The following is a 24,557-nucleotide window of genomic DNA, read 5'->3' as shown; positions in this document are numbered from 1 at the left end:
AGCGCGCTTCGTTACAGGATCATTTAGTAATCGCGAAAGCGTTACGGAGATGATAGATAAACTCCAGTGGAAGACTCTGCAGGAGAGACGCTCAGTAGCTCGGTACGGGCTTTTGTCAAAGTTTCGAGAACATACCTTCACCGAAGAGTCAAGCAGTATATTGCTCCCTCCTACGTATATCTCGCGAAGAGACCATGAGGATAAAATCAGAGAGATTAGAGCCCACACAGAGGCATACCGACAATCCTTCTTTCCACGAACAATACGAGACTGGAATAGAAGGGAGAACCGATAGAGGTACTGAAGGTACCCTCCGCCACACACCGTCAGGTGGCTTGCGGAGTATGGATGTAGATGTAGATGTAGATGAAAGACGTGACTCGAAACAAGGCCCCGGGAGTAGACAACATTCCATTAGAACTACTGACAGCCTTGGGAGAGCCAGTCCTGACAGAACTCTACCATTTGGTGAGAAAGATGTATGAGACAGGCGAAATACCCTCAAACTTCAAGAAGAATATAATAATTCCAATCCCAAAAAAGCAGGTGTTCGCAGATGTGAAAATTACCGAACTATTAGTTTATAAGTCACGCCTGCAAAATACTAACACGAATTCGCTACAGACGAATGGAAAACCTGGTAGAAGCCGACCTCGGGGAAGATCAGTTTGGATTACGTAGAAATATTGGAACACGTGAGCAATACTAACCCTACGACTTATCTTAGAAGATAGATCAATGAAAAGCAAACCTACGTTTCTAGCATTTGTAGACTTAGAGAAAGCTTTTGGCAATGTTGACTGGAATACTCTCTTTCAAATTCTGAAGGTGGCAGGGGTAAAATACAGGAAGCGAAAGGCTATTTACAATTTGTACAGAAACCAGATGGCAGTTATAATAGTCGAGGGACATGAAAGGGAAGCAGTGGTTGGGAAGGGTGTGAGACAGGGTTGTAGCCTCTCCCCGATGTTATTCAATCTGTATATTGAGCAAGCAGTAAAGGAAACAAAAGAAAAATTCAGAGTACGTACTAAAATCCATGAAGAAGAAATAGAAACTTTGAGGTTCACCGATGACATTGTAATTATGTCAGAGACAGCAAACGACTTGGAAGAGCAGTTGAACGGAATGGACAGTGGATATAAGATGGACATCAACAAAAGCAAAACGAGGATAATGGAATGTAGTCGAATTAAGTCGGGTGATTCTGAGGGAATTAGATTAGGAAATGAGACACTTAAAGTAGTAATGGACTTTTGCTATTTGGAGAGTAAAATAACTGATGATGGTCGAAGCAGAGATGATATAAAATGTAGACTGGCAATGGCAAGGAAAACGTTTCTGAAGAAGAGAAATTTGTTAACATCGAGTATAGATTTAAGTGTCAGGAAGTTGTTTCTGAAAGTATTAGGGGGCCATGCATGGAAGTGAAACATGGACAAGAAGAGAATAGAAGCTTTCGAAATGTGGTGCTACAGAAGAATGCTGAAGATTATATGGGTGGATCACATAACTAATGAGATACTGAATAGGATTGGGGAGAAGAGGAGTTTGTGGCACAACTTCACAAGAAGGATGGATCGAATGGTAGGACATGTTCTGAGGCATCAAGGGATCACCAATTTAGTACCGGAGGGTAGCGTGGAGGGTAAAAATCGTAGAGGGAGGCCAAGAGATGAATTCAGAAGGATGCAGGTTGCAGTAGGTACTGGGAGAAGAAGAAGCTTGCACAGGATAGAGTAGCATGGAGAGCTGCATAAACCAGTCTCTGGACTGAAGACCACAACAACAACAACATATACTGGGTGGTAGGGCGTTGGAATATCCATGCTTGTCCCGCTGCACCAACTCTACAATTAACGGAGATAGTCGGTGGATCATAAGGTGTTCTGTATTGTAATGTAAGGGCTATGCAGCCCAAGAAACTTTGATGCAACGTGGAAAACTTGCACTGCTTACACTTTGTTTGGTATACCAGTGGCTAATCTCACTGTGAAAGTAAATTCAGGCGTTCAGCTGCTGTCATCTGACTAAAGCACGAAAAACTTAAATCAAAATATACGGACTGAAATTTGAGTCGCACTCATACTGATTTCAGATATTTTGTTACTGTAGAAGGTGATTTGTGCCTATCAGCTATTAAGCTGTTACATAATGGATGTCCATTCGAAACTCGCATGAATCTCAGGAGCGGGTTAATTTCTGTCAGTAGTAAAGAACGAAGTTCCCATTGTAATTGCAGTTCTACAAATCCACGCAGGTAAGCTTTTATTCTATACGTTTTTGTGCTTGCCCCTATGTTCCGATCCGATCTCTCTCTATATTTATCGTCCGGACTGGTAACACGCTAAGACTATCTCCTCCTACACCACCTATTTTACTAAACTTCCGTTTCACTGTCAAGAAATACAAGATTCATAGGCTCCAACTCAACAATTTAAGCTATAAAATAAGATGAACCACGTGCAGTTTGCGTCCTGAGGTCTTCAACATTGCCATTTACAACCGCCCTATTCATCAGAACTCCGCAACACGCAAAATTGTCCCAAATCATACTCCAAGCACTCTATTGGTTCGCTCTAATCGGGATATGCCCCTGCCCCTATACAAACAAATTTCCTCGGCCGCATGCTTCTACACCGTCCAACACAGTCCATTTCCTCTCCCAGTGGTACAACAGACAGACAATCCTAGTCTATGAAATCATATCTAACTCGCCCATTCCGATCATTACCTTTATCAGATTCTACTGCCGCCATTCAGTTCTTACTCTCTCCTCGATTTGTGTGGCGCTGTATTTATGCCACTGGACTCACATTCGGTAGGAGTGGGGTTCACATCACAAGACTGCTATTCTAATTTAACTTTCCCATTGGTTCCCAAAACCACTTAAGGAAAATGTTGGGATTTCTTTTTCTAATGAATCAGCCGAGTGCCTTCCCTTTGCTTGTCCAATCTGAGCTTGTGGTCCAGCTCTAAGGATTTTGTCCTCCATAGGATGCTGACTCCTAATCTTTCTTTCCCTTTTCTTCATATCCTTCCTATAATCATTGTCGGGCTTCGTTAGTTCTTGCGCAAATTCCAACTCACGTATCCTACCACAAAACCGACCCACTTACATCGCCACTCCCTTCCGTTTTAACACCTTAGTACCCTTGATCCAGCGATATTCAAACCATTACATCTCCAGTCAACCTTCCCCTCACTAATTATCGTTTCCCGCCGCAGTTGCTTCCTGCGCAAAGAAGTGCAGTGCTTCTCTATAACTCTATTTCTAAAGAATGAAAAACAGGGATGATGGGTAATTTTAATAACATCAATGCAAATCATCCTATAATGAAAATACTTTTAAATATTTCATTCTCTTTAAATTGCACTTTAAGAAAATGAAATAAAAAATAAAAAGTAACAAAACGACACACCACAAATCGCAGTTATTTGGTTCGGCATTGGTAGAGTTGATAGACGTTCTGAGGGATACCTTCCAAATCCTGTCTAATTGGAGGGTCAGATCGTCAAAATCCCAAGCTGGTTGAAGGGACCCAAGCGTCCTCAATTTGAGAGATCCAGCGACCTTACTGGTCAAGGTAGGGTTTGAAAATCGCGAAGAAAAGCAATAGAAACTCCCGCCGTGTGCGAGCAGACATAATATTGCTAAAATGTAAGCCCAGGATGGTCTGGGGTGCCATTTTCTTTCATAGCAGGACCCCTTTGGATGTCATGCGCGACACTCTTACAGCACAGCGGTATGTCAACGATACTTTGCATCCCGTTTTGCTGCCCTTCATGGCAAGCCATCCTTGGCTTACATTTCAGCAAGACAGTGCCCGCCCGCACACGGCGAGAATTTCTACTGTTTGTCTTCGTGATTGCCAAACCCTACCTTTGCCAGCAAAGCCGCCGGATGTCTTCCCACTTGAGAAAGTTTGGAGCATTATGGGCAGGCTTTCCAACGAGCTCGGGATTTTGACAGTCTAACGCTCTAAATGGCACGTCTCTCACCTTCGCCTTCGACGCCGCCAACCCGCAACGTATCTGTTCTTAGTGGGTTATCGTCAACTCGGCCCCTGCGGGTGGTTTTAGCGGTATCCGGCTCAGCCCGCAGAGGGCCTCCCCGCAACCAGGCAGAATGCGCTGCTGCTGCTGCTGCTCCTTTTGTGACTTCCTCACTGTGAGGATGTTCTATTGAAAGTTTGTGGCCGTTTGGCCTTTACTCCCCTGGGAATCTTGTCGAATCTTCTTTCTGTACTGGTAGGTGTTTCTGGACTGGCAAGGAGTGCCGATGACCTATTTCCTGTACTTGTCGGTGTGACGATTTTTCTTCTTCTTCTTGGCTGTCGCTGAGGGCTCTTCCTCGGTTGGGATACCGTGCATAAGGATTCCTGCTTTATCATATTCTCCGTTTACCAGAGAGATGATGATGCAGCGCATTTGCAGCTGTGTGAAGATAGGGTAGGAATCAATCAGATTGAATTCCTCCCTAGAAAGACCAATAAGGCCTTCTGGATACCCATGTGGGTGATGAGGGAGTTGGGGTCTAGGATGGTTTGGTGGAACGAAGGGATAAGGGTTGTCGTGGTGGGGGAATGTACCATCGCGAAGCGAGCCAGCGATCTCCTTTGTTACTGCGCTTGCGCTGTACATGTCTGGAAGCGGGAGGAATGGGACTTCTTCCCACTCTTCTTCTTGCGCTGCTGCTTCGGTGTCCGTCTTGGTCTGTGTTGCCTCCCCTTCGGCAGGCACGTCGGTCTGCGTGGCCACCGTCGCGAAATCCTCCCGTGGAGGAGTCGCCTGGGTGGCGGTGTCGACTGTTGTGGCGGAAGCTGCTTTGGCTGAACGAAGCTCCTGCGTCAGCTCAGCAATCTAACTCCGAGCCTCGCCCAGTTCCGCCAGCATGGCCGCCCTATCTTCCGCCATGGCGGATTTGAAGGCGGACATGGCGTCTTGTACGGCGTCGTTAAGGCGCCTGGTGACGACGTCTCCCGTACAAGTGACCACCTCTTCGTGTGTGGTGGTCACTTGCTTCTGCGTCTTCTTCTCCGGTCCGCGCCAGTTTCTTCTGTAGGCGCAGGAACGGGCGTTGGCCGCGTGTGCGCCGCCGCAGTTGGCGCAGGTACAGGGGGCGTCCTTCTGCTTCTTGCAGTCACGTGTGTCGTGTGCTTGCGCACACTTCAAGCACGCGACTGCTCCGCTGCAGTGCTTGGCGACGTGGCCAAGCTTTTGGCAGCGAAAGCACTGCGCTGCAGCGGACGTTCCTGCTAGCGTGAGCAGCAACTCCGCCAAGGCAGCAGCTTTGCGTCCCCTTCCGCGTCCCGACATCTCGAGTAGCAACAGCGACAATCGGCTATGCGTTACTCACCGCAGCGTGAGCGGGAATCGGCAGAATGCGCAGCATATAGCAAAAGGGGCTGCTCCATACACGCACCTCTTGCTGCATCTACCAGACCTTAGATAGCCAATAGGAAAATTGTAACTTGCCCCGCTCGAATATTTCTGCCCACACCCAGAGCCGGCTAGAGCGACTTTCGTCTTCGCCAGCCAGAAACTGTTGTACCATTACTGTCTGGACACCACCTCGGACCGGACGACACCTTGGTCATCCGGACAGCTGCGCTCCCACGATCTGTGCTGCGAGCTTTGGTGTTCTACACGGTGGGCAAGGCGTGCTGCTCGTGAGGTAGAACTTTGAATATGTACTTTTGTTTCGAAGATAGACTTTTCATTTCTCACTCCGTCTTCAGGCCACGAGTGGCCTAACGGGACTATCCGACCGCCGTGTCATCCTCGGTGGGGGATGCGGATAGGAGGGGCGTGGGGTCAGCACACTGCTCTCCCGGTCGTAGGATGGTATTCTTGACCGAAGCCGCTACTATTCGGTCGAGTAGCTCCTCAATTGGCATCACGAGGCTGAGTGCACCCCGAAAAATGGCAACAGCGCATGGCGGCTGGATGGTCACCCATCCAAGTGCCGGCCACGCCCAACAGCGCTTAACTTCGGCGATCTCACGGGAACCGGTATATCCACTGCGTCAAGGCCGTTGCCCTTTCATTTCTCAAGAGAACATAATCTACGCATTCAGGAATCTATTTTCTTTAGCTGGAGAACAATTGCTCGTGACGAACGTTTTCTTCACATTACTAAGAAGAATTTCTGAAGAACGTTTTTTCTCTTTCGTTGACCTGCATCAGAAACAGCAATCTGTTTGTATTCGAAGTTTACTTTTTCAAATAAACGAACTACATCTACTTGTGATCTTGTGGAAATAATCCGAGTGAGGAATACTTCACTAAATGGACAGAATCTGGCACGATATCACTCAGGAGGACATGCAACATCTCTATCAATCAATGCCAAGTCGAGTAACTGCAGCCGGCCGGTGTGGCCGTGCGGGTCTAAGCGCTTCAGTTTGGAACCGCGTGACCGCTACGGTCGCAGGTTCGAATCCTGCCTCGGGCATGGATGTGTGTGATGTCCTTAGGTTAGTTAGGTTTAAGTAGTTCTAAGTTCTAGGGGACTGATGACCTCAGAAGTTAAGTCCCATAGTGCTCAGAACCATTTGAACCATTTTTTTTCGAGTAACTGCTTGCATGAGGGTCAGAGATGGACCAAAGCGTTATTGACTTGCTCAATTTGTGTAGCTCAGGGCTTCACAACATACGTGCTCGCGGAGCAAGCTGTGAGCAGCAAGGCGCGAGCACGGAGCAGCGCGAGCACGCTACCCACACTAACGGACCAGAGCGGAGAGTGGGGAAAGTCACGTGGGGCACACAACAGCTGCCGCCAGTCAATGTAAATCCGCGGCCACCTGCAGGGATATCACTCACGAATTATTACTGCGACAAATGAAACAAATAAAGGAGAATGTACACATGCCACATAATTTTATTAGCTTAGTGTATACCTCTACATTCGCATTCATTTGCGAACTGTTACACAATAAAAGGTGTCACTGAAGTGTGAGATTCTCGGTTATCTTGTACTTTTTGCCCTTTACAATTGCGTCTATGTTCGGAGTAATTGTTCTTGTGCATTTTAGGCGCAGCGTGCAGTTTAAATTTCGATCAGACAATGCGTTTCTCAGGCGCGTCTTGTTACATTTCATTGCAGAGAACAGTTGTTCACAAACATACGTGGAACCGAATATTGAAGTTATTGTAGCCGCCAGTTTGTGCAAACGAGGAAATCTATCCTGAGGGAAGTGTCTGTAGAATTCCAAAATGTTTTTCTTGTTCTGAAATTTGTCTCTATATTCTCTGTCACACTGCAGATCAATAATTTCTAGTTGCAGCTCAGGACGAATCTCTTAAATATTCGCTGAATATGGAGAGAACAGATCAAAATCACTGTCTAGTGCTGTCAGATCTTGAAAGCGCTGATCAACTAAACTATGTGAATAACGTTCACAGTCTTTGTGAACATCTTGCATGGATGATAATTTAGGAAAATGAGCTAGGTTTCCTGTTTCCAGCTGACTCACTCAAAGTGTCAATTTCATTTTAAAAGCTCGTATTCGATCTATGAAATAATTAGCAGATCTTTACCTTGTAGTAAAATGTTCAAAGCATTCAGATGGCTAATTAAATCTGCTAAGAACGCGAGATCACATTCAAACGTGCGCGCGCATTTCCCCTCCCTCCCCTCCCTCCCTACTCAGCGACCTTGCACCTGCTCGCGAGCACATACCTGAGCTGACGCGAGTACTCGCGCTCAAAACCGGCCAGTTGTTAAGCCCTCTTTCTCTTGAAAAAATTATGCGATTTTTCTTAAACTGTAATCATTTGTTTGTCTGTACACGTACGTGACATATACCGATTTCGGTTCAATTTCGATAATTCCTTCGTGGTACGTCACTTTTTTCGTCGTAGAAGGTAGTACATCATCCTCTCCGTTTTAAGATTTTATTTCTAGAGAGCGGAATGTTGCACAGCTGATAGCTTGAGAGGTGAAGGAGGTATACGTATACTATTAAACGGAAAAACTGTATCTAAGACGACTTTGAATAGAATCGCTGATAACTACTACAGGAAGGAGGAAAAGATCGTGTTGTCACAGATAAGAGTCGTATTGCTACATCACTGGATTTCAAGAGACGAAGGTATTCGATACTAGTACTCTCTTCGGTACTAGTAAATGTAGTGCGATTATGGAAGGATTATTGGCATGACGTCCATTAGCAGAACAGAATCGGCGAGTCATAGATTTCTGTAGTAAATGCAGTTGAAGTTTCGCATGTTATCGTTCAAGGTTTTTGGCTCTTGTTGAGAAAACCCAATGGATGCGAAGAAAGCTAACCTACACTTTGCCCACGTTCAGCTGCAACGTGAGACAGTCGTTACATTTTGCTCACTGCAAATCGGAAGACGCGCCAGGATTCTATTCAACTTGTAAACTTTTAGAGGTCATTTCGATCAAACCAATTCGTATTCATCTTCGGGATGATGCTCTTTCACGCACTTGTGTGTATTTTTATCAGCACTATAGCATAGTACCTCTAGGATTCCGAGTAGAGGAGCTCGTTGGCAAGGCGACGCTGATTGGAATCAGGTTTGATTCTGAAGGTAAACTCTCGTCGACGAAAAGATCATTATAGATTCCGGATCGGGAAGAACGACGAGGAAAATCGGCCATGTTCTTTTAAGAAGAAGGAACCTGACATTTACCACATGCGATTTAGGTGAGCGATGGACAACTTCTCTCGAATGCTAGTCCGCTATCTAACCACTTCGCCATCTCAGTCGGTGCGTTGGGTTGTCTTACGAGCTATGATTTAGAGTCCAGCCTGAAGGAGGTCGCTTTTCTATACAGAGAGTGCGGAATACTACGTTGGTGAGCTGTACGTTCTAATATCGCAGTGAGGCACAGACGGTAAGAGCAGGATTCAACATTGAGCGGGGGAATGGATCCTCGTGTTATCCGGAACGTAACTTGATCGTTCGACGGTACAAGGGTGACATCTTGCATATTTTTTTCTGTATAACATTTCATTTAAAGTCGCGATTGCACATTAACTATAAGATCTGTTTTGGTCTCTATGACTACTATCTTCAGATCACGTGCGGAACCGCGACGGCTAGCGGATTGTTGCTAAACAAGAAAGGTTGTTGACCACTCGGGGCAACGTATGTCCCATAATTAATTTTATTTCCTCATATGTTCTTTTTATGCAAGACGAAGTTAGTTCTATAGAGCACAATTGGTTATCGATATTCTACAAAGTGCAAATATCAGTCAAATACCGTGAACAGCACATTATTCGGTCACGAATCTTATTGGACCAATCCGAGATTTAATTGGAACCTATGCTACAGCTAAGCTAGCTACATATACGTACCTTCCTCACTTGCTGCAAAATAGTATGTGTCGGAGAGCGTTTTGCACCAATTTCCTGTCCTCTCCTCTTCTCTCCTACTACAGCACCTCTGATGATACACTCAGAACTGGTGTTCTCTTCTTGAGTGGGTTAACAAATCCCTCATTAACTCGCCAATAACCTTATCAAACGCATGTCACATAAGGGCGAAGTATTGCTCCGCATTTACAATAACCATATTATTGGCCAGTAGTAACTACTTTGTACTCTGATGTATTCTACTGGTTAGAAAATTCTCCTCTCACCTTTGAGTTACACTAGAATTATGGAGTACATATATCGGTAGTTCCCAATCTTTTTAAGGCTAGTGAACTAAATTTTGTGCAGACGTGCAAACACTACAGAAACTTCAGCGAAAGTTCGAAGAGTGTGCAATTCCTTACAGCGTAAGGTAAAGGGATGTATTGTCATGGATGGAAATCACGTTGAGCACCTCCTACGAACACGTATTCAGATCTCAGAAAGTACGATTTTCTGGAACCATGTTTATTGCAATAATTTTATTGTGTCGGTACCTCTCTCCATAGCCGAGGTCGCTATTACACGTCTGTGTAGTGGCGCTCGAATAAGAGGTGTGTGGCTCGAATCCTGTTGTTGGATCAAACGTTCACTACCGGTACTTCGCATGCAAGAGGAGAAGAGGTGGTGGTGCAGAGTGGCTGATCAGAAATCTTTGCGTCAATGTGATTGATAAAATTTAGAACCACTCTACAGTGTGGAATCAAGTGGAGGCAAGTGATACTGTTGATGGTCATTGGCTGGTGAGAACGATGGAATGAGACGGACAGTATGTATACAGGGTGAGATAATTACGACAGTACAAGTGTACACAGGGCGATTTTACTAAATATGGGCAAGCTGCAGGACAAGGTCCCTGACAGAATAAGAAGCAAAACAGGTCGTATGGACATATGACCAGAAATGAGTTCCAAGGGAGGTATACCTCCTTGAATGTGCAGATAAAAGGTTTGTGGCAGTGTAGCTTTTAATGATTGAAATCATATACGACAACACACTGGGAAAGTGGGAGTGTTCCTTTTCTGCTAATACGAGGTGCATTCAAGTTCTAAGGCCTCCGATTTTTTTCTTATTAACTACTCACCCGAAATCGATGAAACTGGCGTTACTTCTCGACGTAATCGCCCTGCTGACGTACACGTTTTTCACAACGCTGACGCCATGATTCCATGGAAGCGGCGAAGGCTTCTTTAGCAGTCTGTTTTGACCACTGGAAAATCGCTGAGGCAATAGCAGCACGGCTGGTGAATGTGCGGCCACGGAGAGTGTCTTTCATTTGCTACCTAATCAGACTGTTCGGCATTTAGACATTTCCCGGACCGTTATCAATTTGTCCAAACGTTCGTTATCTGACGATGATACATCTGTGCTTGCCAAGGGAGGAAATTTTGCTGTTAGTCCGCGTTTTGTGCCCATGGAAGAAATTATAGCCAGTGTAGAAGCAGGAATTCTGTAACAGCTGAAGAAATCAGTATAGAAACAGTGAGAATATTAGCCAATGCAAAACCGCCGAAAAGTAATATAACTGTAGGTGAGAGAAGAGCTTTAAAACTCCTGAATGACGACGATAGTATTTTGGTTCTCCCAGCTGACAAAGGAAGCGCAACGGTGGTTATGGATGTGGCCGACTATCAGAGAAAAATTACTGATCTGCTGGATCCGCAAGCATATAGGAAGCTGAATAAGGACCCCACTAACAACGTTCTCCGAACTGTGTCGCGGTTAATAAAAAAGTCCTCCATTGAAGAGAGTGTACAGAAAGGTCTCTGCAATTCGGTTGCGCTACCACCGAGGCTTTATAGATTGCCCAAAATTCATAAAGAAAATGTGCCTTTAAGACCGATACTAAGTGCCATTGGTTCGCCCACCTACTCGTTAGCCAAGTTTTTGACTACGCTGTTAAAACCACATGTGGGCCGTTCGGACTCTTATATAAAGAATTCGACATATTTCATCAGCATATTGAATGGCATAGTGGTCCAGCCGGAGGACATATTGGTCAGCTTCGATGTGGTATCGCTGTTTACCATGGTTCCACTTAATGATGTATTGGAACAGCTGGATCGAATTTTTCCTGCCGATATTTTAGAACTGTTTAAGTGTTGTTTGACGACCACATACTTCAAGTGGAATGAACAGTTTTATGAGCAAACGGATGGCGTGGCTATGGGAAGCCCCCTAAGTCCCGTAATTGCAAACTTCTTTATGGAGAAATTCGAACAGACCTTAGGTACTGCCAGCAAGAAACCAAATGTATGGTTCCGATACGTTGATGACACGTTTGTGCTGTGGAGACATGGTAGGGAGGAACTAAGCCGGTTCCACGAACATCTGAACAGTATAAACTCGAGAATTCAGTTTACAATGGAGGAGGAGGTAGACGGCAAATTACATTTCCTCGATGTGCTTGTTTTTAGAAACGAAAATGGTAGTTTGGGCCACTCAGTGTACCGCAAACCCACGCACACGGACCGTTATTTGCACCGGGATTCGAACCACCACCCACAACAGAAGCGGGGTGTTATCAAGACGTTAGCGGACAGAGCTAGAAATATTTGTGAACCTGAGTTGCTCGACGCTGAGATGGAACATCTCCACAATGCACTAATGAAGAACGGATATTCGTCCGCCGAAATAAAACGTGCGTTGAGGCAGCCACGCAGAAATCATACTGACGTACAGGCTACTGCAAAATCTAAGGTTTTCCTGCCGTTTGTTAAAAATGTAACGGAAAGAATAGGGAGGATCTTGACGAAGCGGAATATTACCGTAATTTACAAGCCCACCAGGAAGATACAGGAATACCTTAAGCCTGCCAAGGACGCTCGCAAACCACTGGAAAAATCTGGAGTGTATAGGATCCCATGCAGCTGTGGTGATGTTTATGTGGGTACCACTAAAAGAACTGTTCCTAAACGTTTGGAAGAGCACAAGGGAAATCGTAGAAGAGGAGAAACGGAACGATCAGCTGTTGCGGAGCATGCTTTCCAGCCAGGGAACCACAATATTCGTTTCGAGGAGACGCAAGTACTAGCGGCCACGAGCGGATACTACGAAAGGCTCTATAGGGAGGCAATCGAAATCGCTAAACACCCAAATAATTTCAACCGAAAGGAGGAGGGCGTCAAATTAAACGGTATATGGATGCCGGTTGTTAAAGAAGATGTGTACCACCCGTCCACTACTGGGTGATGGCAACGGCGATCGACGGCGACGGACAGCGGCCAATTGCACTGACATTTTCAAACACATGACGTCACGCCGCGGCGCGGGGGCGCGCGGACACGGAATTTAGCGGCAGTCAGTAGCGAGCCAGTGTGTGTGTTGGACCTTCCATCAAGCTACGGACCCCCTTGAAGATGTCTCCCGCAGTCGGAGACGAAACGTTGGGAATCACCACAGATTTCATCAACCGACCACGGCATAACAGCCCGAATAATTACAATGGACAGTGTCTTTCATTGTTGGAAAAAGCCAAAAGTCACTAGGAGCCAGGTCAGGTGAGTAGGGAGCATGAGGAGTCACTTCAAAGTTGTTATCACGAAGAAACTGTTGCATAACGTTAGCTCGATGTGCGGGTGCATTGTCTTGGTGAAACAGCACACGCGCAGCCCTTCCCGGACGTTTTTGTTGCAGTGCAGGAAGGAATTTGTTCTTCAAAACATTTTCGTAGGATGCACCTGTTACCGTAGTGCCCTTTGAAATGCAATGGGTAAGGATTACGCCCTCGCTGTCCCAGAACATGGACACCATCATTTTTTCAGCACTGGCGGTTACCCGAAATTTTTTTGGTGGTGGTGAATCTGTGCGCTTCCATTGAGCTGACTGGCGCTTTGTTTCTGGATTGAAAAATGGCATCCACGTCTCATCCATTGTCACAACCGACGAAACTTAAGTCCCATTCATGCTGTCGTTGTGCGTCAACATTGCTTGGCAACATGCCACACGGGCAGCCATGTGGTCGTCCGTCAGCATTCGTGGCACCCACCTGGATGACACTTTTCGCATTTTCAGGTGGTCATGCAGGATTGTGTGCACAGAAATGCCAACTCTGGAGGCGAACTGTTCAACAGTCATTCGGCGATCCCCCAAAACAATTCTCTCCACTTTCTCGATCATGTCGCCAGACCGGCTTGTGCGAGCCCAAGGTTGTTTCGGTTTGTTGTCACACGATGTTCTGCCTTCATTTAACTGTCGCACCCATGAACACACTTTCGACACATCCATAACTCCATCACCACATGTCTCCTTCAACTGTCGATGAATTTCAATTTGTTTCACACGACGCAAATTCAAAAAACGAATGGTTGCACGCTGTTCAAGTAAGGAAAACGCCGCCATTTTAAGTATTTAAAACAGTTCTCATTCTCGCCGCTGGTGGTAAAATTCCATCTGCCGTACGGTGCTGCCGTACGGTGCTGCCATCTCTGGGTCGTATTGACAATGAACGCGGCCTCATTTTAAAACAATGCGCATGTTTCTATCTCTTTCCAGTCCGGAGAAAAAAAATCGGAGGCCTTAGAACTTGAATGCACCTCGTATTTTGGCCCAACACTCAAGAGGGTGGTGAGCTGGAGCACCGTCATGCAGTAGCCACATTACATTTCATCTTCCAACAGGAGAAGCGACTCACAGGCAGAGAGTGCAGATACGCTTCGCCTATGAGGCACAGTGGAAGGATGACTGGTCCTACATGTTAGTCGCCTGTAATCCAATCCACCGATGGTCCGCTGCCACCACACCACACAAGGGGAATTTCCGTAGCCCTCAGGGGTGTGTTGTGAAATGGTTCAAATGACTCTGAGCGCTATGGGACTTAACATTTGAGGTCATTAGTCTCCTAGAATTAGAACTACTTAACCTAACTAACCTTAGAACATCAAACACATCCATGCCCGAGGGAGGATTCAAACCTGCGACTGTAGTAGCAGCGTGGCTCCAGACTGAAGCGCCTAGAAGCGCTCGGCCAGAACGGTCGGCGGTGTGTTGTGAATGTTGACGATACCGCCCCTTGTAAAAGTAGGCCCATCTGTGAATAGGAAGTATAACAGAAATCCCACAACGTGGCGGCATATGTGATGAAAGAGCTGGAGGGAAATCCATAGGCAAAAGGGCCAGCACACGTTGTACGTGATATGGATATTGGCAGTTGTGGTGGAGAATATTCCACATGGTCTTCTGGCTTACTCTAAGCTGTCTGGTGCTGATACTGGAATCATTATCAAAGATCTTTTTACCTCAAACTGGGAGCTAGCCATATGTCCACATGGCTTTTTGTGTCCTTCATCCTCTCAGGGACTGCTTCCTATAGTTTGTCCCATTTAGAAATATTACGTTATACTTAATCGTTCTGCCTTAACTCTATGATCCTGTATACATATCGTCCGTCTCATCCCATCACCGTTGACCAGCTACGAAAATGCTCGCTTGTTGCATAAGGCGCCCTGGCAGGTGGCCACGAAGCGGCCAGTATAACGCTGTTAAGTTATGTTACGGCTGTTGCAGAGCGAGAAGCTGCAGTTGTCGGCGTACAGCTGTGCCTGGCCAGATGCGGACCCCAGTTTGAAGCGCTCCTTGCGCATCATGATGGCTCGCCTGCAGAACCCCGTCAAGCTCACTGCCTGCAAGCTCTATGGACTCACCCGCGAGACATTCCTGCTGGTGCGTACTCTTCGTTTTATCTACACTAATGGCCGTTAAAATTATAAGATCAGGGAGGATAACGAATAACGAAATTTTCTTGTAGTGTATATACAGTACAATAGGAAGATTACATGTCTAATTTGTGGGTGATTGGGGACGTACTGGGTACGAAATTTAGCGCACATTGCTTGCACCGTGAAATGTAACTTCATAAAATTTTAAATTTATTTTTATGCTTTGATATCTTTGAATAAAGTAACGTCAAAACGAAAGATAAGTAACTAATAATACTATGAACAGTGTAATGTACCGTATTTTTAAATTAGCCCGACGCGGATCAGCAATCAGCAAACTAGCTCAGTACTCAGGGTGGTTACGGGATTATAAATAACTAATTGTCTCTCTCTTGAATCATAACAGATATTCCCCTGTGTACGTATATCCAGAGTATAGTTAAAACTCATGTGCTTATAGCATCCGATAATATTTCGTATGTCAGTTCAATGCGGAGTAATGGAACCCGTAATTCAAGATCGTGGTTTCGTCTCGAATAACAATATAAGATAACTAGCCTAAACTTTTGCAGATGAAATCTTATACTAGAACTAGAATCCTGTAACCAGACCTTTCTGCTTGGGATATTATCTTGCAGCCTTGAGAAAATCTGAAAGTGAAGTACATTAAATTATTCGTAGCGGCCACATAGCTAGTGGAATCTAAAAGAAAGTTTAGTGTCATAACCGGCGGCACATCTCGAAGATGAGCTGAAAGAAAATTACTGATTATTTTCTAGTATGGGGCCTAACAATGGTCAATATTCCGTTAAGGCCACGTCTACTCATGGCAAGCAAGGTTGAAGAATACACATTATTGAATCCTGTACACAAATCTTAAGTTATGAACAACTATATTTTTTCTTAGTTTTAAACTTAAATAGAAAATTACAGCAAGATGACCTTCAGACAATCGTTCTTTTCTTTTCAAGTCCAATAACAGACGAAGACGACAATAGAATAGAAAGTTCAGACACAGAATCTCTAATGTCCATGGAACACATTGCAACACAATGCTTTTGATTACTCTTTGGTGTACTGCGCCAGCAATTCATACAATAACTATGACCACATGGCATTTATAAACTCCAAATTCATGACCAGCCCAGGAAATACAGCGGTAGTGCTCGACATGCTGGTAAGCGGGTCCGAGTTCTGGTGCTGGATGAAATTGTAACAGCCAGTATTTTGGAAGCAAGCGGAGCCAAGATGGTGGTATAAAGATTCTGGTCATCAGTCTTTGCGCCAATGTCCTGGATTAAATTTCGAACCTCTCCACAACGTGTCATGAAGTGAGGACATGTGTCACTGTTGATGCTGATCAGTCCATAAGATTGGGACATTAAGATTGGTGCCTATTTGGTGCTATCTGAGAGAAGTAGGCTGTGTGCTGATACCTAGTTTCACCCCCTCCCTTCTATCACCATCAATATACGACACAAACATAAGGCTATGCTACAAACTTATCCACTACGCTCACCTGCACTCAACAAATCCCCATACGACACATCTCTTACATATCCGTAAAGGAAGGGGCCAATGTGCACAGGGGAAGAACACCATTTCCGACTGGCTGCTGAACTGTCCCTGTGGGATTTCCTGGCCAACAACGCTGTACGACATTTACACCATGGAGATTATGCTGGCCAGAGTAACAGTCGAGATAGGGCAGAACAGAATAGCCAACACGCGGTCTTACGTAATCTCGTTTAATGATACAGTCACAACCCTTAACACACTTGAAATGTAACAGCTGCTGTCCGTATTACCAGGTACGCGAACCATAGGTGATGGTACTGTAGCCGAACGGTCTAAGGCGGTGCAGTCAGGGACTGTGCGGCTGGTCCCGGCGGAGGTTCGAGTCCTCCCTCGGGCATGGGTGTGTGTGTTTGTCCTTAGGATAATTTAGGTTAAGTAGTGTGTAAGCTTAGGGACTGATGACCTTAGCAGTTAAGCCCCATAAGATTTCACACACATTTGAACTTTTTTGATGGAACTGTGCACCCAGTGACACCCTATACCCAGCTCGTGCAAAATTATACAAATGTGCTACAATGTGGTGGTCTATAGCCTTTTGAATTACATGGTAGTAATCATAACTAAGTTGAATATATTAATTTTACGTATATAAACTGAACTGTTTAATAATAACTTAATAATTAATAGTTTTACATTTCAAGGAATAAAATAAAAGGGAAAACAAATTTTTGGCGTCTATGGGAACTGAACCCAGGTCCACGAATTACCCATCTATGCTTTACACTACGCGTCCATGGTGTAGTCGTGACAATACGGCTTTAAAAATACCGTACGCTTACACAATACGCTACACACAGTTTCAAGGAAAAATACTTATCTTTTGCATTCAGTAATTTGTGGAAAATGACTGACTTCAGATTAAATATTCGTTCAGAACATGAGTGGTCGTTCCTAAAATTACCTTGCTATTCATCTAAATTATTCTTCAGTGCTGTTTTTAGTCTAGTCTTGGGGGACTTGTTATATGCAACTGATTGCAAAGAAATTCCTGTGTTGTTGTTAACATCAGTTTATTGCCTTTCTTCTGTAGTAGATTTATAAGGGCCACCTTCCATACTCCTGGGAGTTTTTCTGTTTTCTGAGTTTTCTGAAACATTAATTTTGGCTCTTTTTTATTTTTGGTAGAGACAATTTTAAAAGTTCTGCTGTAATAGAGTCTCCTCCAGCAGCTTAATAAGGTTTTAATTACGTCTGCCTTGGTGGTTTAGAATAGTTTTTTTTCCAGATTTTCATCGTGTTCGAGTTCGAGCTTATGGATGGTTCAGAAAAATTAAGAAGCTGATCAAAATATTTTGTAAATATTTCGAAATTTTCAGGGTTATGTAAGTCAAATCAGCGAGCGTTATCCCACGCCCTTCTGTTCTTCGATTTTCATTTGAAATACATCTACCTAACTCTTTAAATCTCCCTTTCTCCTCCAAGTATCTACTGGTAAAGGACTTCTTCAGCGGATCATCTGCAGAAAACGCTTTCACACTAAATTTCTTCGTATACTCACACGTTTTACCATCATCTAGCCCAAATTGGCTATATTAATTTTATGAACATAAACTGAAATTTTATAGTTAATAGCTTAACGGTGTGACGAATAAAATAAAATAAAAGTAGAAAATTTTATCAGAGGCACTCAAAACCAGATCCACAAATTACCAATCTGCACTTAAAACCGTTTGCCCACAGTACCGCCACGACAATGGTTCTTTAAAAAGTCCTCACACTCGCGCTTGTGCAAAACACTTCATGAGATTTCAAAGAAATGTATTTAGAATTTTTAACATTGTGCAGCCCTGTCAGCAACTGTGACAATTGAACATGTAACACGTCAGCCTCAGTTGCAAACAGAAACCAATCTTTACCCAGGTTACAGCCAAAATAATTTGGCCTTCTTCAGAAGCCAGTGACACTAATCTATTGCATGCCAAAGTTTGGCCGTGTCAAGTATAAAACTGTAGCACCGTAGTAACCAGTCATAAATCTTGTCGGCTTACGAGTAGCAGAACACGAACGCTTTGTACGATTACAACAACATAATAAATCGGCGATAGCGGAACACCACCGTGACTGTGGACAGGTTCCAGGAAGCCCGAGTACTGGCGAAAGAATCGAGGATGCGAGAACGCAAAATACGGGAGGCGATTGAAATTACTAAGCAGCCTGACAACATCAACAGAGAAGATGCCCACAAACTCCCTGCGTCCTGGCTGCCTGCCATCCCAGTCCAACGGGCCGCGAGCGGTCGCGGGGCAGAAGCTACACGGGACACGGACGTATCTGCACAAACAGCTGTAGAGCAACTGTCAGTCCACTTCCGCGCACACCAGGAGGAAAACTGCTCGACCAGAAGCCGAAAGCTTATTGGCGGACAGCTACCAATCGCTGACGACATGGACATCCACGAATAGCCTCTTTCCTTCCATCTTCCCTTACGTCATGACTAGCCAATCATTTAGAATGCCAATTAAAAGTTTTACAACAGTGACGTCAGACATCGATGTTGTTGTTGTTGTGGTCTTCAGTCCTGAGACTGGTTTGATGCAGCTCTCCGTGCTAATCTATCCTGTGCAAGCTGCTTCATCTCCCAGTACCTACTGCAACCTACATCCTTCTGAATCTGCTTAGTGTATCATCTCTTGGTCTCCCTCTATGATTTTTACACTTCACACTGCCCTCCAATGCTAAATTTGTGATCCCTTGATGCCTCAGGACATGTCCTACCAACCGATCCCTTCTTCTAGTCAAGTTGTGCCACAAACTTCTCTTCTCCCCAATCCTATTCAGTACCTCCTCATTGGTTACGTGATCTACCCACCTAATCTAGAACATTCTTCTGTAGCACCACATTTCGAAAGCTTCTATTCTCTTCTTGTCCAAACTATTTATTGTTCATGTTTCACTTCCATACATGGCTACACTCCATACAAATACTTTCAGAAACGACTTCCTGGCACTTAAATCTATACTCGATGTTAACAAATTTCTTTTCTTCAGAAACGCTTTCCTAGCCATTGCCAGTCTACATTTTATATCTTCTCTACTTCGACCATCATCAGTTATTTTGCTCCCCAAATAGCAAAACTCCTTTACTACTTTAAGTGTCTCATTTAATAATCTAATTCCCTCAGCATCACCCGACTTAATTCGACTACATTCCATTATCCTCGTTTTGCTTTTGTTGATGTTCATCTTATATCCTCCTTTCAAGACACTGTCCATTCCGTTCAACTGCTCTTCCAAGTCATTTGCTGTCTCTGACAGAATTACAATGTAATCGGCGAACCTCAAAGTTTTTATTTCTTCTCCCTGCATTTTAATACCTACTCCAAATTTTTCTTTTGTTTCCTTTACTGCTTGCTCAATATACAGATTGAATAACATCGGGGAGAGGCTACAACCCTGTCTCACACCCTTCCCAACCACTGCTTCCCTTTCATGCCCCTCGACTCTTATAACTGCCATCTGGTTTCTGTACAAATTGTAAATATCCTTTCGCTCCCTGTATTTTACCCCTGCCACCTTCAGGATTTGAAAGAGAGTATTCCGGTCAACATTGTCAAAAGCTTTCTCTAAGTCTACAAATGCTAGAAACGTAGGTTTGCCTTTCCTTAATCTTTCTTCTAAGATAATTCGTAAGGTCAGTATTGCCCACGTGTTCCAACATTTCTACGGAATCCAAACTGATCTTCCCCGAGGTCGGCTTTTACCAGTTTTTCCATTCGTCTGTAAATAATTCGCGTTAGTATTTTGCAGCTGTGACTTATTAAAATGATAGTTCGGTAATTTTCACATCTGTCAACACCTGCTTTCTTTGGGATTGGAATTATTATATTCTTCTTGAAGTCTGAAGGTATTTCGCCTGTCTCGTACATCTTGCTCACCAGTTGTTGTTGTTGTGGTCTTCAGTCCTGAGACTGGTTTGATGCAGCTCTCCATGCTACTCTATCCTCTGCAAGCTTCTTCATCTCCCAGTACCTACTGCAAACTACATCTTTCTGATTCTGCTTAGTGTATTCATCTCTTGGTCTCCCCCTACGATTTTTACCCTCCACGCTGCCCTCCAACACTAAATTGGTGATCCCTCGATGCCTCAGAACATGTCCTACCAACCGATCCCTTCTTCTGGTCAAGTTGTGCCACAAACTTCTCTTCTCCCCAATCCTATTCAATACTTCCTCATTAGTTATGTGATCTACCCATCTAATCTTCAGCATTCTTCTGTAGCACCACATTTCGAAAGCTTCAATTCTCTTGTTGTCTAAACTATTTACCGTCCATGTTTCACTTCCATACATGGCTACACTCCATACAAATACTTTCAGAAATGACTTCCTGCCACTTAAATCTATACTCGATGTTAACAAATTTCTCTTCTTCAGAAACGCTTTCCTTGCCATTGCCAGTCTACATTTTATATCCTCTCTACTTCGACCATCATCAGTTATTTTGCTCCCCAAATAGCAAAACTCCTTTACTACTTTTAGTGTCTCATTTCCTAATCTAATACCCTCAACATCACCCGACTTAATTCGACTACATTCCATTATCCTCGTTTTGCTTTCGTTGATGTTCATCTTATATCCTCCCTTCAAGACACTATCCATTCCGTTCAACTGCTCTTCCAAGTCCTTTGCTGTCTCTGACAGAATTACAATGTCATCGGCGAACCTCAACGTTTTTATTTCTTCTCCATGGATTTTAATACCTACTCCGAATTTTTCTTTTGTTTCCTTTACTGCTTGCTCAATATACAGATTGAATAGCATCGGGGAGAGGCTACAACCCTGTCTTACTCCCTTCCCAACCACTGCTTCCCTTTCATGCCCCTCGACTCTTATAACTGCCATCTGGTTTCTATACAAATTGTAAATAGCCTTTCGCTCCCTGTATTTTACCCCTGCCTCCTTTAGAATTTGAAAGAGAGTATTCCAGTCAACATTGTCAAAAGCTTTCTCTAAGTCTACAAATGCTAGAAACGTAGGTTTGCCTTTCCTTAATCTTTCTTCTAAGATAATTCGTAAGGTCAGTATTGCCCACGTGTTCCAACATTTCTACGGAATCCAAACTGATCTTCCCCGAGGTCGGCTTTTACCAGTTTTTCCATTCGTCTGTAAATAATTCGCGTTAGTATTTTGCAGCTGTGGCTTATTAAACTGATAGTTCGGTAATTTTCACATCTGTCCACACCTGCTTTCTTTGGGATTGGAATTATTATATTCTTCTTGAAGTCTGAGGGTATTTCGCCTATTTCATACATCTTGCTCACCAGATGGTAGAGTTTTGTCAGGACTGGCTCTCCCAAGGCCGTCAGTAGTTCCAATGGAATGTTGTCTACTCCGGGGGCCTTGTTTCGACTCAGGTCTTTCAGTGCTCTGTCAAACTCTTCATGCAGTATCTTATCTCCCATTTCATCTTCATCTACATCCTCTTCCATTTCCATAATATTGTCCGCAAGTGCATCGCCCTTGTATAGACCCTCTATATACTCATTCCACCTTTCTGCTTTCCCTTCTTTGAACTGGGTTTCCATCTGAGCTCTTGATGTTCATACAAGTGGTTCTCTTATCTCCAAAGGTCTCTTTAATTTTCCTGTAAGCAGTATCTATCTTACCCCTAGTGAGATAAGCCTCCACATCCTTACATTTGTCCTCTAGCCATGCCTGCTTAGCCATTTTGCACTTCCTGTCGATCTCATTTTTGAGACGTTTGTATTCCTTTTTGCCTACTTCACTTACTGCATTTTTATATTCTCTCCTTTCATCAATTAAATTCAATATTTCTTCTGTTACCCAAGGATTTCTACTAGCCCTCTTCTTTTTACCTACTTGATCCTCTGCTGCCTTCACTACTTCATCCCTCAAAGCTACCCATTCTTCTTCTACTGTATTTCTTTCCCCCATTCCTGTCAATTGTTCCCTTATGCTCTCCCTGAAACTCTCTACAACATCTGGTTCTTTCAGTTTATCCAGGTCCCATCTCCTTAAATTCCCACCTTTTTGCAGTTTCTTCAGTTTTAATCTACAGGTCATAACCAATAAATTGTGGTCAGAGTCCACATCTGCCCCTGGAAATGTCTTACAATTTAAAACCTGGTTCCTATATCTCTGTCTTACCATTATATAATCTATCTGATACCTTTTAGTATCTCCAGCGTTCTTCCATGTATACAACTTTCTATCATGATTCTTAAACCAAGTGTTAGCTATGATTAAGTTGTGCTCTGTGCAAAATTCTACCAGGCGGCTTCCTCTTTCATTTCATAGCCCCAATCCATATTCACCTACTACGTTTCCTTCTCTCCCTTTTCCTACACTCGAATTTCAGTCACCCATGACTATTAAATATTCAACTCCCTTCACTATCTGAATAATTTCTTTTATTTCATCATACATTTCTTCAATTTCTTCGTCATCTGCAGAGCTAGTTGGCATATAAACTTGTACTACTGTAGTAGGTGTGGGCTTCGTATCTATCTTGGCCACAATAATGCATTCACTATGCTGTTTATAGTAGCTTACCCGCATTCCTATTTTCCTATTCATTATTAAACCTACTCCTGCATTACCCCTATTTGACTTTGTGTTTATAACCCTGTAGTCACCTGACCAGAAGTCTTGTTCCTCCTGCCACCGAACTTCACTAATTCCCACTATATCTAACTTTAACCTATCCATTTCCCTTTTTAAATTTTCTAACCTACCTGCCCGATTAAGGGATCTGACATTCCACGCTCCGATCCGTAGAACGCCAGTTTTCTTTCTCCTGATAACGACATCCTCTTGAGTAGTCCCCGCCCGGAGATCCGAATGGGGGACTATTTTACCTCCGGAATATTTTACCCAAGAGGACGGCATCATCATTTAATCATACAGTGAAGCTGCATGCCCTCGGGAAAAATTACGGCTGTAGTTTCCCCTTGCTTTCAGCCGTTCGCAGTACCACAACAGCAAGGCCGTTTTGGTTAGTGTTACAAGGCCAGATCACACACAAGCCACCCCACCAACGACAAGGTCCATGGTTCATGGGGGGGGGGGGGGGGGGGGTTGCTCACCAGATGGTAGAGTTTTGTCAGGACTGGCTCTAACAATGTCGTCAGTAGTTCTAATGGAATGTTGTCTACTCCCGGGGCCTTGTTTCGACTCAGGTCTTTCAGTGCTCTGTCAAACTCTTCACGCAATATCGTATCTCCCATTTTATCTTCATCTGCATCCTCTTCCATTTCCGTAATATTGCCCTCAAGTACATCGCCCTTGTATAGATCCTCTATATACTCCTTCCACCTTTCTGCTTTCCCCTCTTTGCTTAGAACTGGGTTTCCATCTGAGCTCTTGATATTCACACAAGTGGCTCTCTTTTCTCCAACGGTCTCTTTAATTTTCCTGTAGGGTGTATCTATCTTACCCCTAGTGAGATAAGCCTCTACATCCTTACATTTGTCCTCTAGTCATGCCTGCATAGCCATTTTTCACTTCCTGTCGATCTCATTTTTGAGACGTTTGTATTCCTTTTTTCCTGCTTCATTTACTGCATTTTTATATTTTCTCCTTTCGTCAATTAAATTCAATATTTCTTCTGTTACCCAAGGATTTCTACTAGCCCTCGTCTTTTTACCTACTTTATCCTCTGCTGCCTTCACTACTTCATCCCTCAGAGCTACCCATTCGTCTTCTATTGTATTTCTTTCCCCCATTCCTATCAATTGTTCCCTTATGCTGTCCCTGAAACTCTGTAAAACCTCTGGTTTACTCAGTTTATCCAGGTCCCATATCCTTAAATTCCCACCTTTTTGCAATTTCTTCAGTTTTAATCTACAGTTCATAACCAATATATTGTGGTCAGAGCCCACATCTGCCCCTGGAAATGTCCTACAATTTAAAACCTGGTTCCTAAATCTCTGTCTTACCATTATGTAATCTATCTGATACCTTTTAGTATCTCC

The 24,557-nt window shown here is 44.0% G+C and overlaps 1 protein-coding gene across 1 annotated transcript in view; it reads left to right on the top strand.

Annotated features, from left to right (window-relative positions):
• LOC126101366 (odorant receptor Or2-like) overlaps nucleotides 1-24,557 on the top strand; it is a 160,811-nt gene that overhangs the window by 127,213 nt on the left and 9,041 nt on the right. Inside the window, exon 7 of the mRNA XM_049912034.1 lies at nucleotides 14,895-15,050. Coding sequence (XP_049767991.1) covers nucleotides 14,895-15,050 — 156 coding nt within the window. The remainder of the gene's footprint in view (nucleotides 1-14,894; nucleotides 15,051-24,557) is intronic.

Source organism: Schistocerca cancellata, chromosome 9 (genome assembly GCF_023864275.1).
Source record: "Schistocerca cancellata isolate TAMUIC-IGC-003103 chromosome 9, iqSchCanc2.1, whole genome shotgun sequence".
NCBI lineage: Eukaryota > Metazoa > Arthropoda > Insecta > Orthoptera > Acrididae > Schistocerca > Schistocerca cancellata.
The sequence above is the reverse complement of the archived record's forward strand: the minus strand, read 5'-3'. Positions and strand labels throughout refer to the sequence as shown.